The sequence below is a fragment of the Mytilus edulis genome, chromosome 2 (genome assembly GCF_963676685.1).
Source record: "Mytilus edulis chromosome 2, xbMytEdul2.2, whole genome shotgun sequence".
Taxonomy (NCBI): Eukaryota; Metazoa; Mollusca; class Bivalvia; order Mytilida; family Mytilidae; genus Mytilus; species Mytilus edulis.
The window spans coordinates 55,624,654-55,641,185 of NC_092345.1; the positions used below are offsets into that span (position 1 = coordinate 55,624,654).

General features: G+C 33.0%; 1 protein-coding gene and 1 long non-coding RNA gene across 2 annotated transcripts in view; both read right to left on the minus strand.

Moving 5' to 3' along the window:
* The window catches only part of LOC139510276 (protein timeless homolog), a 74,206-nt gene that overhangs the window by 40,543 nt on the left and 17,131 nt on the right, over nucleotides 1-16,532 (minus strand). Inside the window, exons 13-18 of the mRNA XM_071296768.1 lie at nucleotides 15,936-16,039; nucleotides 15,407-15,485; nucleotides 14,375-14,514; nucleotides 12,970-13,126; nucleotides 12,024-12,104; nucleotides 10,230-10,327 (exon numbers count right to left, since the gene is read on the minus strand). Of these exons, the coding sequence (XP_071152869.1) occupies nucleotides 10,230-10,327; nucleotides 12,024-12,104; nucleotides 12,970-13,126; nucleotides 14,375-14,514; nucleotides 15,407-15,485; nucleotides 15,936-16,039 (659 nt within the window). The remainder of the gene's footprint in view (nucleotides 1-10,229; nucleotides 10,328-12,023; nucleotides 12,105-12,969; nucleotides 13,127-14,374; nucleotides 14,515-15,406; nucleotides 15,486-15,935; nucleotides 16,040-16,532) is intronic.
* On the minus strand, nucleotides 3,377-4,794 carry LOC139510278 (uncharacterized). The gene is made up of 2 exons (XR_011661868.1): nucleotides 4,520-4,794; nucleotides 3,377-4,079 (listed from the first exon to the last, which is right to left on the minus strand). It is a non-coding gene; the product is annotated as an uncharacterized lncRNA (long non-coding RNA).

Genomic DNA, 16,532 nt, shown 5'->3' on the forward strand with positions numbered 1-16,532 from the left:
AATGGTAAAATAGCGATAAACAGATTATCATTGGTCATCTCAGGATCAAGCCAGAAAGACAATCTCGTTGAGATGATCAGCGATAATCCATAAATATATTATTTCAATATTCATTTTTACATCAGTGATGATTCATGTTTATAAATATACAAAACATTACACCCTATTGCATACACCATTCCTAAAAATGGAGATTTTTGTTTGCATCAGACTATTGAGTTCTCATCAGCATTAATATAAAGAACAATCAAAATCATTTTTGTGTAGGTAAATGATATTTTTCTTGTTTGAATTGTTTGACATTTTGTCATATGTGACTACATGGTATGGATTTTGATCATTGTTTAAGTCCACAGAGTGTCTCATAGTTGCTTAAATCCACTTCATTAATACTCTTGTTTTAAAGTTGATTACTCATCTCCTTAATTTATATAGAAGCCTCTTCTGGCTGAAATATCTAACCTAGCTTAAATATTCATTTCCAAAAACAATTTATTCTTAAAATACAGTGAATAGATATAAGAAGATGTGGTATGAGTGCCAATGAGACAACTCTCTATCCAAGTCACAATTTGCAAAAGTAAACTATTATAGATCAAAGTACAGTCTTCAGCCCCAATATAACTAGTGTAAAACCATTCAAACAGAAAACCCAATGATATATTATATATAAAACATGAGAAACAAGAAACACTTGAGAGCCGCATCAACAAACGAAAACCACTGAACATCAGGTTTCTGACTTAAGACAGGAGCAACCATGCAAACAAAAGCTGTATAACAAAGGACTCGCTAGGGATCAGAGAAAACTAAGCTTATAATTGAAGTGAACTTTAAGTTGAGTTTCAATATACATAGATGTTACTAAGACAGGACTAGGGGATGACCTAACAAAACAAATGGGATTGTACATCAAAAACTTGATTAGTTTAAACCAAGGATAACAGAAAACTCTGGTGACTGATCCATGACCTGATCAGGAAATCTTACTATTGAACAATAGACCACAAAAATATGTCAAGGTCTAATGAATCCTGTCAGTTTACATGTGCACAATACCATATAACATATACTGAAAACAATGATTCTCTGGTATCTTTCGCCCCTCTTTTTTTTACCTTTTGTTTATAGTATCTGAGAAACTGAAACAGATACAAAAACAAAAATTAACCTTGAAACAATGAAGTGGTGGTCAGTTTTTATTGGAGTAAGAAGACAGAGTGCCAGGAGAGGACCACTGAGCTTCTGTAAGAAAACTATTTAAATTAAATTGGAGTTTAGCCCACCTGCCATGTGTTGGACTTGAACTCAACAATTATTCTAATGTGCATATATGTGTTGTACAGTGTTTAATTGACCTTGGCCTCTTTTTCATAGGTCATTGGTCATTGTTAAGCTTTCAAGGCTTGTATATATACAATTATATAGCTGCTTAATTACTTACAGTATCTAAGAAACTGATCTGGTCATGAAAACTTAACAATGATTAATAAACCATGAAGATGAAGTCAAGTTTAATTTAATACTGTGAGACAGACAGGTATACCTTTTATCATCTTATTCAACAAATGTAGTATTACATACAGTATCTGAGAAAGGGACCTAATAATAAAAGCTTAACGTTTACAAAGAAGCTGTGAAAATGAAAGCAAGTTTAAATAAACCTCGTTAGTGAAGTATGTCAAAGTTCTCAAAACTAAGTTTTTGCCTGCCAGTCATTGGAACTGACTGCTAAAACTAATCAAAGCGCGAAAGCGCTGTAAAGGCAGTTAATTACAGGTTGTGTGTATTTCTAGTCCAGTTATATCATTATCTTCCATAGAACAGAGGTGGTTTGTAGTATTTAAGATTTAGAGTTCTCTTGTACCTAGTTCACCTATATCTATAGTCTACTGTTTACAGTATATTTTCTGTACCTCGCCATGAAATGCATTTTTAAGACATAAGAACTTTTCCTTTTTAATGTAAATAAAACTATTTTTAATTATTGATTATATACACATATTCAATTACTCCTATCCTATGAAAAATAATTCACAAAGATTGACAAGTCTCCGTTCTGTGTGTATTGCTAGAACATCAAGTAACATAATGGTTAATGTACATAGTAACATGTCAACTCTTTTGAAGACAGAACTTTTTTAAAATTCTCCCTCCAAGCAAAATTATTTTTCAGTATAAACATGATAAAGTTATCTACCTGTATTAATGACCTAGAGACTCTCAAGAGCCTGTGTCGCTCACCTTGGACGGTCTATGTGAATATTAAACAACGGACACATATAAAATGACAAAATTGTGTTTTTGATGATGGGGATGTGTTTGTAGATCTTTCTTTACTGAACATTCTTGGTGCTACAATTATCTCTATCTATAATAAACATGGCCCAGTATTTACAGTTGAAAATATTTTTTAAAAATTAACAAAAAATACAAAAATTTATGAAAATTGTTAAAAATTGACTATAAAGGGCAATAACTCTTTAAGGGGTCAACTTAAAATTTTGGTCATATTGACTTATTTGTAGATCTTACTTTGCAGAACATTATTGCTGTTTACAGTTTATCTCTATCTATAATAATATTTAAGATAATAACCAAACTCTGCAAAATTTCCTTCAAATTACTAATTTGGGGGCAGCAATCCATCAACGGGTTGTCAGATTTGTCTGAAAATTCCTGGGCAGATAGATCTTCACTGAAGAGACAATTTCACCCTATGTCAGATTTGCTCTAAATGCTTTGGTTTCAGAGTTATAAGCCAAAATCTACATTTTACCTGTATGTTCTATTTTTGGCCATAGTGTCCATCTTGGTTGGTTGACCGGGTCTAACCACACATTTTTTAAATTAGATACCGCAATGATGATTTTGGCTAAGTTTGGTTAAATTTGGCACAGTAGTTTCAGAGAAGATTTTTTGTAAAAGTTTATGGACGACGAAACCAAGTGATGAGTCAGGTCAGGTGAGCTAAAAAGGAGTTTTTAATCAAGGTAACAATGACATCTGGTGGCCATAAAAGCTGTCTCATTAGCATTTTAACCACTTCCCATATTTGCTTTTAAGACAATAGAAGAAAATTATTCAATGCAAAAACAAAACTTACTTGTAAATATGAAATTCTCTTTACAGTATGAGTTTTTCTCATTGTTGGAGATTGTACAGTAGTACAGTCCTGTAACTGCTTATACCCATTTCTTATCCCCTTTAGTTTGATAAACTCACAGAATATCATATATTTACATTGTGCCACATCTCCTTATTTTTATATGCATTACAATAACATGAACAATTGTAATTCAAATCTATATATCAAAGCAAAATGAATTTCACTACTTTCATTCATGCATCCTTTGGAAAAATATAAGTTCTAAAATGACACAATATATGTTTATTTATATAAAAATAATATTTAGTTTTCGACTCTTAACAGGTATAAACAAGAATGTGTCCCCAGTACACGAATGCCCCACTCGCACTATCATTTTCCATGTTCAGTGGACCGTGACATTGGGGTAAAAACTCTAATTTGGCATTAAAATTAAAAAGATCATAGCATAGGGAACATGTGTACCAAGTTTGAAGTCGATTGGACTTCAACTTCATCAAAAACTACCTTGACCAAAAACTTTAACCTGAAGAGGGACAGACGGACAGACGAACAGACGAACGGACGCACAGACCAGAAAACATAATGCCCCCCTACTATCGTAGGTGGGGCATAAAAATGCACAGCTGTGTCATGATTTGTGAAATCTGTGCTGAAAACATAGGCATTTATGGTGTTTGAGTAATTCCATCTGTGAAGCTCAACATTAGCTCGTCAGTTGGTGGTGGACAGTTATAAATCTTTCCTGCAGGATGAATGTACATCTGTTCAGGAAAACCAATTTCACAAATCAAAACTTTCCTCTAGATTTCTCCTACAATATTCATCCAGTTTAGTTCTTTTGGTTAAACGGGACACCGTCCTGATTTTTAATTTTGTAAACCATTCAGTCTCTTGCTTACAAATGGTGCATGAAAATAGGATGGGAATGCATGGCAGTAGACAAGTCTCTATAAAGTGGGTATGTGCCCTGAAAAAAGTTTTATAACATTAGCTTTTTTGAAACTTGTGAAAGACTTGTGCAACACACATACCTAAATAACTATAACATAGGTGGAGAGCATCATTCATGTCAATGTTTTGTTCCTGTTTACATTGTCATTGATATTTTTCAAGAAAGCCCGAGGCATAGCTCATGAATTCTTGTCATTACAACCGAAATTTACATAATTACTGCTAAAATAATTATCAGTATAATATATCTCTTGTAGAAAAACGATACAATTGTAGTATTAACCAAAAAATGTCAAACAGATGATATTGAATCGTAATCCCAAAAGTTATGACGTCTTGAATTCACCCCCCTTTTTATTCTAAAACGATAATTGCGGTTGAAAACAGACTTTGGTTTACTTGCATGGCGATTATATAAATAACAGTATATATTTCTTAAAGAAAATAAAGTTTTACCATGAATAGTTTCCTGAACGTAGTCGTTTTCAGTAAAATGTGCCTTGCAAACAACAGCTGATTGATATGGGTTCTACGATTGCATCGCACATGACAATCTACGTTTGAGCCAAGGCGTTGATCCAACTTTTCCTTCTTATTAAGTCATTTAGAAATGCAAGTCCTCCTCTTAAATGACACTCAGGTACACACCAACAAGGACTAGGCATCGTTAATTGTGTGATTGTTTTGCAGTGCAAAAACGGAAGTTAAGGACGGAACTGACTGGTCTCACTAATAAGAGACGAGAAGAATTTTAGAGACAAACAGCGACAAGAAGTTTAATTTAGTGATGAAGCGACAATAACTAACAAGGGACAAGCGAATCATAATTCTCTCACGAGGCTATTCTCATTTAATGTGATAGGGTGAAGCTACACCTATCAAATATGTCCCTATGAAAAATGAGAATTTCACTGTTAGAAAGGAAATGATATTGCATGGTTTTGATTCAATAAATTCTTTAAAAGGAAATTGAAATTTTTTTGTTTTGATGGCCAATTTTTAGCGTGTGCATAAAATATATTTTTTTTTATATCTAATAAAAACTAATCCCTTTCTTCTTAATAAAAACATATTTTTATCTATCAATGTACAGTAATATAAAAAATGTTTTATAACCGCCCCTATAATAAAAAATAATGCATGTTTTTTTTAATATCTATGGGGAATAAGTTGTTGCAATGACATTTTTTTTATTTATGTATAGTCGCTATATAGTCTTCTTGACGCTTCTTCTCGCTAAATTAATTATATTGTCGCTTCTTATCGCTATTTTAATTTTATTGTCGCTTCTTATCACTTTTTGACGCTTCTTGTCTTTAATTAGTGGAACCCTATTCAGGAACGATAATTTCATATTTTACATAACTGAGACCGAAATAACTATAACGTCATACGGCTTCACGTACAGAAATACTTTAAATTGTATATAATGCAATATAATTCACGGCCAGTCGACTTTTAATTATAATATCATGTTATATCAACGAGTGAAATGATTTTAAAATATCTTTAGATCGCAAATAGTACTCGAAATTGAACGGACCTCTTTCCACACGGAATTCGAATAATGATAATTTGTAATCAGATTGACTGCTTATAATGCAAAAGACACATTAATAAACAGATTTTTAAAACGAACAATACACACTGATCGTTTCTTTATTTCCCAATGTAAATGAAAGGAACAAAAACCAATACATACCACAAAAAGTAGAGGAGAAATTTAAACATTTCCGGATCTATTTCTTGCAAAATGACCCCCAGCAAAGATTTGCGTAAGGAAAGATGAACCTCATGACTTGAAAGTCAGGCCTTAAAGCACTGCCTTTAAAAATTGGTTGCTCTCGTTAAATATTTGTAACCTGTGTTTCCAGTTTTTATGATGTCATTGTAAATTATTTCTATAGATGCCAGTCAAAATTAATTTTTCATAAAATGTATCTTTAGATTCTGAGTTTTTACATAGTTTGTAATTAAAATGTTAATCTATGGATTGTTTTTTGACAACAACTTTTCAGTGGTCTTGCAAGAATTAAGAGCCCAGAGGTGTAAAGTACCATAGTTTCTCAACACAAGCAAAACAAGAATGTGTCCATAGTACACGGATGCCCCACTCGCACTATCATTTTCTATGTTCAGTGGACCATGAAATTGGGGTCAAAACTTTAATTTGGAATTACAATTTGAAAGATCATATCATAGGGAACATGTGTACTAAGATGTGTACTAAGTTTCAAGTTGATGTAACTTTAACCTCATCAAAAACTACCTTGACCAAAAACTTTAACCTGAACTTTGCACTATCATTTTCTATGTTCAGTGGACCATGAAATTGGGGTAAAAACTATAATTTGGCATTAAAATTAGAAAGATTATATCATGGGGAACATGTGTACTAAGTTTCAAGTTGATTGGACTTCAACTTCATAAAAAACTACCTTGACCAAAAACTTTAACCTGAAGCGATCGGACGTACGGACAGACGGATGGAGGCACAGACCAGAAAACATGATGCCCCTCTACTATGGTAGGTGGGGCATAAAGAAAGACAACCTCTAACTGTTTTCGTTACAAAACACAACTTTCTTCATATGGAGATGTATGATTGGAGGATTTGTATGACCTGAATATTGAAAATAATATCTCTTCTCTTTAAGATATGAATCTATACCTCCTTCAAATCAACAATAACATCTAAAACCTCTCAAAAACATGACTTCCCTTTTTAAGGAGATGTATGATTGAATGATGTGTATGCCCTAGGCCTGAATATGGAAATTAAAATCTCTACTCTTATAGATATGAATCTATACATCTCTCAAATGATCATTAGCATCTGAAACCCCTCAAATCAAACTCGTGTTTGACTTCAGGAAAAAAATCAATTTACCGGGACTACATACTATTCGATTTGAAGGAAACAAATTTCACTGTGATTGCCGTCTGGTCTGGTTTTGGAAATGGATTGATATGCAAAAATTTAAATTTGAAAATGCTGATTCCTTTCAATGTTTTTTTCCTCTTCAGCTACGAGGAAGCACATTTTTAAGTTTAAAATTCGACCAATTTGTTCCAACAACGCTCAAACCCATGGTGTAATCAACAAAAGGACAGGTAATGTCAAAAATAATGAAATCTCCAAACGTTATACCAAATTCTATAAACATGGTAAATGACAATTTAACCTTTGAAATGGTAAATAAAACTGAAAAAGAAAACATAGATAGCTCTTCATCCCCTCCTGGATATGTGCCAACAATAGAAAATCAACAGGACAAAGACTATGTAGAAAAAATCAACAAAATTCTAATTATAACATTGGTGACATTCATTCCTGTTGTGTTTGTTACTGCAATTGTGATAACTGTATTGTGTTGGAAGTGCAATCGAAAGAAGGATTCTCATAATAGAAACATTACATTTCGAGACAATGATGTAACTTTTGAATGTCATCAAGGATGAAGCACTTAAACTTATCCTACCAAACCCACAAGAAAGAACAGAAGATCTATGATTTCAAACCATGATATTATTGATGACAATGTCTAAATCAGTGACAATAACAATTAATTAAATTCATATAAAAGCTAAAGAATAACAAGAGTGCACACACTGAAATGTCTCGCCTTCTTTACTAATCATTGATATTATGTTGATACTCCTAAATATAAAGCTTTATTAAGACTGTCACATAAACTTAACATGAACCATGAAAATGAGGTCAAGGTCAGTTGAACCATATGCCAGGCAGACATGTACAGCTAACAATGCTTCCATACAACAAATATAGTTGACCTATTGCTTATAGTTTAAGAAAATAGACCAAAACACAAAAACTTAACACTGAGCAATGAACCGTGAAAACCAGGTCAAGGTCAAATAAAACCTCCACGACTGACATATAGATCATAAAATATTTCCATACACCAAATATAGTTGACCTATGACATATGGTATTAGATAAGAAGACCAAAACTCAAAAACTTAACTTTGACAACTGAACCATGAAAATGAGGTCATCTACCCACTAGACATGTACACCTTACAATCATTCCATACAACAAATATAGTAAACCTATTGCATAAAGTATGAGAAAAACAGACCAAAACACAAAAACTTAACTATAACCACTGAACCATGAAAATGAGGTCAAGGTCAGATGACATCTGCCCGCTAGACATGTACACCTTACAATCATTCCATACAACAAATATAGTAAACCTATTGCATAAAGTATGAGAAAAACAGACCAAAACACAAAAACTTAACTATAACCACTGAACCAAGAAAATGAGGTCAAGGTCAGATGACACCTGCCAGTTGGACATGTACACCTTACAGTCCTTCCATACACCGAATATACTAGACCTATTGCTTATAGTATCTGAGATATGGACTTGACCACCAAAACTTAACCTCGTTCACTGATCCATGAAATGAGGTCGAGGTCAAGTGAAAACTGTCTGATGGGCATGAGGACCTTGCAAGGTACGCACATACTAGTTATCCTATTACTTACAGTAAGAGAGAATTTAACATTACAAAAAATCTTAACTTTTTTTTCAAGTGGTCACTGAACCATGAAAATGAGGTCAAGGACAATGGACATGTGACTGACGGAAACTTCGTAACATGAGGCATCTCTATACAAAATATGAAGCATCCAGGTCATCCACCTTCTTAAATATATAGCTTATAAGAAGTGAGCTAACACCACCGCCGCCGCCGGATCACTATCCCTATGTCGAGCTTTCTGCAACAAAAGTTGCAGGCTCGACAAAAAATCATTCATTAAATTTTCAAACTGATCATCTTTTTATACTTTTTATTTATCTTATCGTCCAATCATAATAAACTTTAATGGGTTATGTTATATAATAGCGAGATAATTTGTTATATCTGTAGGACATCTGATGGCCTAGTGGCCTATGTAGTTCATATAGAATGATAACTATCATGTCAACACTGAGGTTGTTAGTTGGATCCCTATTTATGTCTAGGTGCTTTGACATTGATCTCAATTCGCCATTTCAGAATCTAATGCATTCTGGGTAATATTTCCAAAAGCCTAAACCAAAACGTTGTGATTGGTTTAAAATGTGATAAACAATAGAAATTCGACCAATGACAACATTATTTTCATTTTGGTGTAAGAACAATGAGATTACCCATTGTCCTCCATATTTTGAAAAGGTCAATTGACTTCAATGCTAGTTTTTGTCAATTTTCCCTACAGATACTTTGGCTCCCTCCACCAATAGAAACCAGCTTCTGCAAAATTACAATGTCCAAGGTGCTAAAAGTGGTGTTGCAGACCAACAATCAGTCAATCAATCCATTAATGAAAATTTAAATGATATAAAAAAAGAAGATGTGGTATGAATGCCAATGAGACAATTCTCCACAAAAGACCAAAATAACACAGAAATTAACAACTATAGTTCACTGTACGGCCTACAACAATGAGCAAAAGCCCTAACAGCATAGTCCGCTATAAAAGGCCCCGAAATGACAATGTAAAACAATTCAAACGAGAAAAATAACGACCTTATTTATCAATTAGCCTTTTGAATCCATTTGCAAACAGACATTCTATAAACTGCGTTATCACATAATGGTGAAAAAACAGTATCTTTAATAAAAGTACCTTATAAACGGTAGCTATAATTAGTGCCTGCATTTCTATGGTCAAAACAGAATCATTTTACAACACATTCAATAACCCTGACCATGATAATGCAGAGGTGGATCTGATTTAGTGAATCATGTAAGTCTTTATCGATCACCTATAGCTAGCAGCCAAGTTCTAGAATGTTCAGGAATCTCCTCGTCTTGAAGTAAAAGATGTTATTTTCTAATGTTTATTTCACAAACAGTTTGAATGTAAAAAGGGACTGAAAATAGTGGCCAGATCATTTCACAAATTGAACCAAAGTTAAAACTCTAAAATGGTGACATACAAGGAAACTTAAGACAATGTTTCCTGTTTGTAGCCATATTGGTTGGCTTATAAAATAGAATGGATAGATACCATCTCATATATTTTGAAAGTTTTTATATATATACAGTCAAACCTGTTTTTAGAGACCAGGTTTTTGCTTAATACAGGTGGTCCCTTAAGCAGCTTTGACTGTATGTGTCAAATTGATTATCAGTGACACTTACGTGGTAGAGTTGCCATGAATATTTCCCTCAGTGCCATGAACTCTTCTTCTGGTGATATATCTTCTGATCCAAAATCATCCCGTTCAGGCCAAATCTCTCTGTAATATACATATATTCACTAAACATGAGTTGGAGGATACAAAGAAGACATTCAAAACTTATAAGTTGAAGACAAATTGAAAGCACCATGGCAGATAACAAAACAAGAAAAAGTAAGAGAAAAATTCTGAAAACACTACGAAGAAAACTAGATTTAGCAACATCAACCGGGGTACCCCACTAAAGACTAATGTTGAAATCAGGTGCCCTAAAAGGGAATGCAAATCCTGCTCCTTTAGTGGCACATGCCATGTTGCTCAAAACATGACAAGGAAAAATAAATTAAGGATCTATAAAATCTGGATAACCCTGTAAAAGCATGTCAAATAATTTTGTGAATGATTAACTGACTTCAATTGCTATTCAGTTAATGTAATTCTTTAGCATTGATGTTGGTTTTGTTTTTAGATCTATGGGTTTTGTAGAAGCTGTATCACTGACCTGCCTTCCATAAGTTACTCCAAATAAGACACATTATGAAGAAATGTGTCTAAGGAATAACAAGTGAAACTGCGAGCTACTGCTCACTGATGATACCCCGCCGCAAGTGGATAATATTAATAGTGTAAAAATATGCAAGTGTTCGGTAAACAGGAAGTTGTCGAGTGATGAATCTGAAAACGCATCACACGGTATAGCTGACTTATAAAAATCCTGAAACCAAATTTCAGAAATCCTTGTATTGTAGTTCCTGAGAAAAATGTGACGAAATTTTTAACTTGGTTATCATGTGTAAAATCATACAAGTGTTCGGTAAACAGGAAGTAGTCGAGTGATGAATCTGAAAACGCATCACACGGTATAGCTGACTTATATAAATCCTGAAACCAAATTTCAGAAATCCTTGTATTGTAGTTCCTGAGAAAAATGTGACGAAAATTTTCAACTTGGCTATCATGTGTAAAATCAGACAAGTGTTCGGTAAACAGATAGTTGTCAAGTGATGAATCTGAAAACGCATCACACGGTATGGCTGACATATATAAATGTTGATACCAAATTACAGAAAGGGTGGATGTGTAGTTCCTGAGAAAAATGTGACGAAAGTTTCATGGGACGGACTGACTGACGGACGGACTGATGGACGGACGGACGGACTGACAGACAGAGGTAAAACAGTATACCCCCCCTTTTTTAAAGCGGGGGTATAATAATTTGATGTCATCTAACATAATTCTGATATAATACCATCAGAAGATTTAAATGTTATAATACACAAACTTCCAGCAGCATGAAGGAAAATAAGTCAACTTGTCATCACTGTTAGTTATAAAAATGAACATAAGATAAGTAGTTGCACCTGCAGCAGTTGGGGCATATAAATCATGAACTGAAGGCAACAAAAAATGATTCAAAATATGGGTTAAATAAAAAATATCAAGTATACAATACTTCATAACTACTTGAACTAATGATCAAACTATCAGTGTTGGTTTCAAGTTCAATTTTTTTTTATATCACTAGAAAGATTTGCAATAGCCTATCCTTCATTTTTGTTCTTACTTAGCCAATGATAATAAGAGCAATAGGGTTGCCTGTATTTTTCATATCTTACTTGGTAGATCTAATAATAGCAATAGGGTTGCCTGCATTTCTCATTTCTTGCATGGCAGATCTAATAAGAGCAATAGGGTTGCCTGCAATTTCAATTCTTACCCAAGAACAATAAGGCTGCCTGCATTTTTCAATTCTTACCTGGCAGATCTAATAAGAGCAATTGCTTCCCCTGGTTTTTTCTCTCTTAATGCATCCTGTATCTTTATCATTGCATCAATTCTGTAATAGAAATATTTCTTAAATCAAACAAGTAAAACTGCAAGCTACTGCTCACTGATGATACCCTGCCCAAATATTTCAGTAAACAGGAAGTTGTTGAGTGATGAAACTGAAAAAGCATCACATGGTAGGTATAGCTGACTAATATAAACCCTGAAACCAAATTTCAGAAATCCTTCTGTAGTTCCTGAGAAAAATGTGAAGAAAATTTTCAACAGGACTATCATGTGTGAAATGATACAAGTGTTCGGTAAACAGGAAGTTGTTGAGTGATGAATCTGAAAACGCATCACACAGTATAGTTGGCTTATATAAACTCTGAAATCAAATTTCCAAAATCCATGTAGTGAAGTTCCTGAGAAAAATGCGACAAAAATATTCATTTTACCGACTGATGGACTGACGGACAGACAGAGGTAAAACAGTATACCCCCACTTTTTTAAAGCGGGGGTATAATTAAACTATTTATCCAAATAAGTTTTGTTTTCCAAGTCCCTTCCTACACATCAAATCAATGGTTTCATGAAGCCTCATTTCAAAAATAGAAAAGGGCTTTCATAATTGAAAGAGCAAAGAATGTGTCCCAAGTACATGGATGCCCCATCCGCACTATCATTTTCTATGTTCATTGGATTGTGAAAATGGGGTAAAAACTCTAATTTGGCATTAAAATTAGAAAGATCATAGCATAGGGAACATCTGAACTAAGTTTCAAGTTGATTGGACTTCAACTTCATCTAAAACTACCTTAACCAAAAACTTTAACCTGATCTCGACCGAAAACTTTAACCTGAAGCAGGACAGACAGATGCACAGACCAGAAAACATAAAGCCCATAAAAAAAGGGGAGAAACCTTCTCTTACCTTTGTTGATCTTCCTGAACTTCAGAAGCAGCATCAAATGGTGATATATCAGTAGGTATTTCTCCTCTTCCTTGGAACAAGGCAGACAACTCTTCTGATACTTCATCCCATTTGTCATCAAGTTCTGTCTGAGTAAGATCAGGAACAGGTTCTGATGCTGCAGAATTAAAGGGAAGACAACTTTTAAGTAACAACTTATATGAATACACATTTATACTTACAAAATATATTTCAGCGAGTCCTTTTGACCTGTGTTTAGATTATGCCAGGTTTTTCTTTTCTATTTAGATTTATAGCCAATACTTTTCTTCAAGAAAAGCACCAAGGAAATTCACTTTGCTTTACATAAGTAAAAGAGATTTTCCTCTGGTTTTACTAAATTACATTAATATTCTACTGGCTTCTGAAAGATAAAACCACTGACTAATGTTAGAAGCAGTGTAGAGTACCGTATAGCAGGTTATTTTCACGGGTGTAAAATTTCTCGATTTTCATTGAATAAGGTATACGAAAATATTTTGTGGTTATTATTTTGGCTGATTCAAAATTTTTATCAACACCTTTGTATGTACACTTTTAATTTGGCGGAATTTAATTTGGCGGAATTCATTTTTGCAATTTTGTTCCATCCGTGAAAATAAGCGAACATTTACACCCTGCGAAAAATAACCCGCTTTACGGTATCATGAAACTATTTATATTCTCAATACAACAGATAAACAAGACAGATATAAGGTGCTGGTAGTAAGTAATTGCTGTTCACGATAAATCTAAAATGTGGTACATAAGCAAGAACATGTAAAATTTCCATCTAGGATTAAGTTACACTTCATAGAAATTATTTGGATACAAATAAACCAAAGGTTATGAGACTAAGAGGCTCATAAGAGCTTGTAATGCTCAATAGAATATTTGTCTAAATGTTAATGTTTGACATAAGAATGAAAGTATTTAGCAAGAATAAAATATATTGAGTTGTATGGAGGTATGTTATAGATATATATATGTATGTATAAAATATGGTTAATTACACATCATGACCAACAATTCTTTTCAATTTGAAAGCTTTTGGGTAGACAGTATAACAGATGCAGAATTACTACATCATAACAAGCAAAAAAAAGTTTTAAGTACCATAACTCTATCCCAAATTGTCAAATCAAAATGGTAAGATAGTAGCATTCACAAAGTGTTATTATGGTACAACATGGGGAAAATAGTCAAAGTCCCATAACTCCTGCCAAAATCAATCAGAATGCTAGATTTTATAATAGCTAAAAGACTATCTAGGAACTCACTACCAAAATAGAGCATTGTAGTACTAATCTTTGATGGGATTATCTTTGATGCATACATGTAAATAGTAAGTATATCAGTTATATTATAAATTTATGATTAAAAAAACCTTGTGCTGTTGGTTTCTTCTTTTTCTTTCCTTTCTTTGTCTTTTTCTTCTGCACGACAAGATGGGAATTTGTCTTTGTGGCATTTTCCAACATTTTCAAAAACAAATGTGTTGTTTCAATCAAGTCTTTCAAAAATGCCCTGCAAAGTATTATTCTTCATAATTAAACTCAATTAAAAAAAAAACAATAACAAATTCACCAATGTTGTAGCAGTGCAGGTAAACCAGAAAGTTCAGGTACATATGTACATAGGTCTTTTTATTGTTTGAGAAGTGTGATGGTGTCTCATTTTATTCATATATACTGTGGATTCACTAATATTCATTGGATACCAATTATCATGGATTTTGTCTAAAAAGGTGACCCCTAAACTCAAATGTTCAGCCAATTGCAAATATTCTATAGGCTTTGTTTGTATTATGTATGGCAGGACCACGAAACAAATATCCACAAAATGGAAGTTTTCTTCTGTCCACAAAAATTGATACCCATGAAAATATATGAATTCAGTTCTAGAACTCACCCGCAACATCAATGGTCTGTGACCGAATTAAGATAACCACCGCCTTATATCTAGTCAGAGTTTTTAGTACTCTTATGGTCATCTGATGAAGTCATGGTGGTTATAAGGTGTAAAGTATTCTCTGCTTCTCTCCTGACCTGGTTTTATTACTACTCATGGGAAATACATGTGATATATACTTCTGGTATCTGTATTGGTTTCGACCCAGAACTTTCTATTAATATTTTAGTAATATTAATTATGCAAAAAAAAAAAGGAGGGCTTTGAATTGTGCATTGTTTAATCAACACTATTGTCCATTATTAGTTGGTAATAAATTAGAATTCTTTGATTTGTGGTTTAGTACATCATGCCAGCTAGCCAATTGGATCTCGTTATTTTATGGTATAGATATAAACGAAAAATTGAATTTGCATTCATAATATTTCTTAAATATTATTTTAGGTCTTCTTCCATGTTAGCAAACTTTTTTTATAACAAATAAATACACTACAAAACAAAAAAATACCTGGACTGTTTACTCTGATCAAATTTCTTCAATAAAGTCAGAAATATATCTCGGAATTCCATCATGTAAAATATATTGCCTAAAATAAGAAAAATTCAAATAAATTTAGTGGTTTGAACTAATCATTCCTCCAGCTGCAACTTATTGAATCTAGTCTTAAGAAAAAATGCTTTTAAAATTAAATAAAATATTTCTCATAGTTGTGGCCTGTTAATATAGTTCTTAGATGAAGAGATATTTCTCTTTTAATGGATTCTTTAACAAATAAGAGATACAAAATATATACTTTAATTAGATCAGTTTATCCAGTAATCAAACAGTAATGCAAAAATTCCATTAGCAATTCTTTAGGTCATCGATTATTTCCTAATGTCAAATAGATACACGAGATATGTCATGTTCAATAATATACAAAACTCACACTTTTTGCCTGAAAAAGTTGTTATTATCCTAGGCCTCTAGGTTTAGTCTAAAATATTTTGTAGTTTGCAAATAAAATTCCTATTCTTTCATTTTTCAAAATATTTACCTTTAATGACCTTTGAGCTCTCCATTAATTGTGTATTTTTAGATCTGTCCATCATATCCAAATAATGCAGCAGTTCTTGGTATGCTTTTAGTGCCAAATGTACCCTGTTTATAAAAAGTTATTTATTGACATTATATATGTGATGAAGTAACATACATGTATTTCTTTATAACTGTAAAATTCTCACCAATGATAATGATTTAGCTATAAGTATTCCGAAAACTGAATTTAAAGTGCAATGGATTATGAAATATATAGAGATTTTGTACATGGGACACAGATGATGCTCCACTTGCATATAACGTTATAAGAAGACATGACTCAAGAACAGTAAAAGTGACACTACCCAAATTTGAACTGGGATCTGTGTCTTTTATTATTTAACATTGTGTAAAAATTTTATATCATTTGGCTGAGCAAACAATTAAGGAACAGCAACTATTTTAGGATGTATGAACGAACGGACTTACAGACAAAGGGCATACTTCATGCCCCCTTTGCCTCGGCAAGGACATAAAAATTTCACAGCCACAACATTTTTTTATGACAGAGGAAAAGGTATGATAAGGTAATTTTTTATAGCCTCTTCAATTAAAA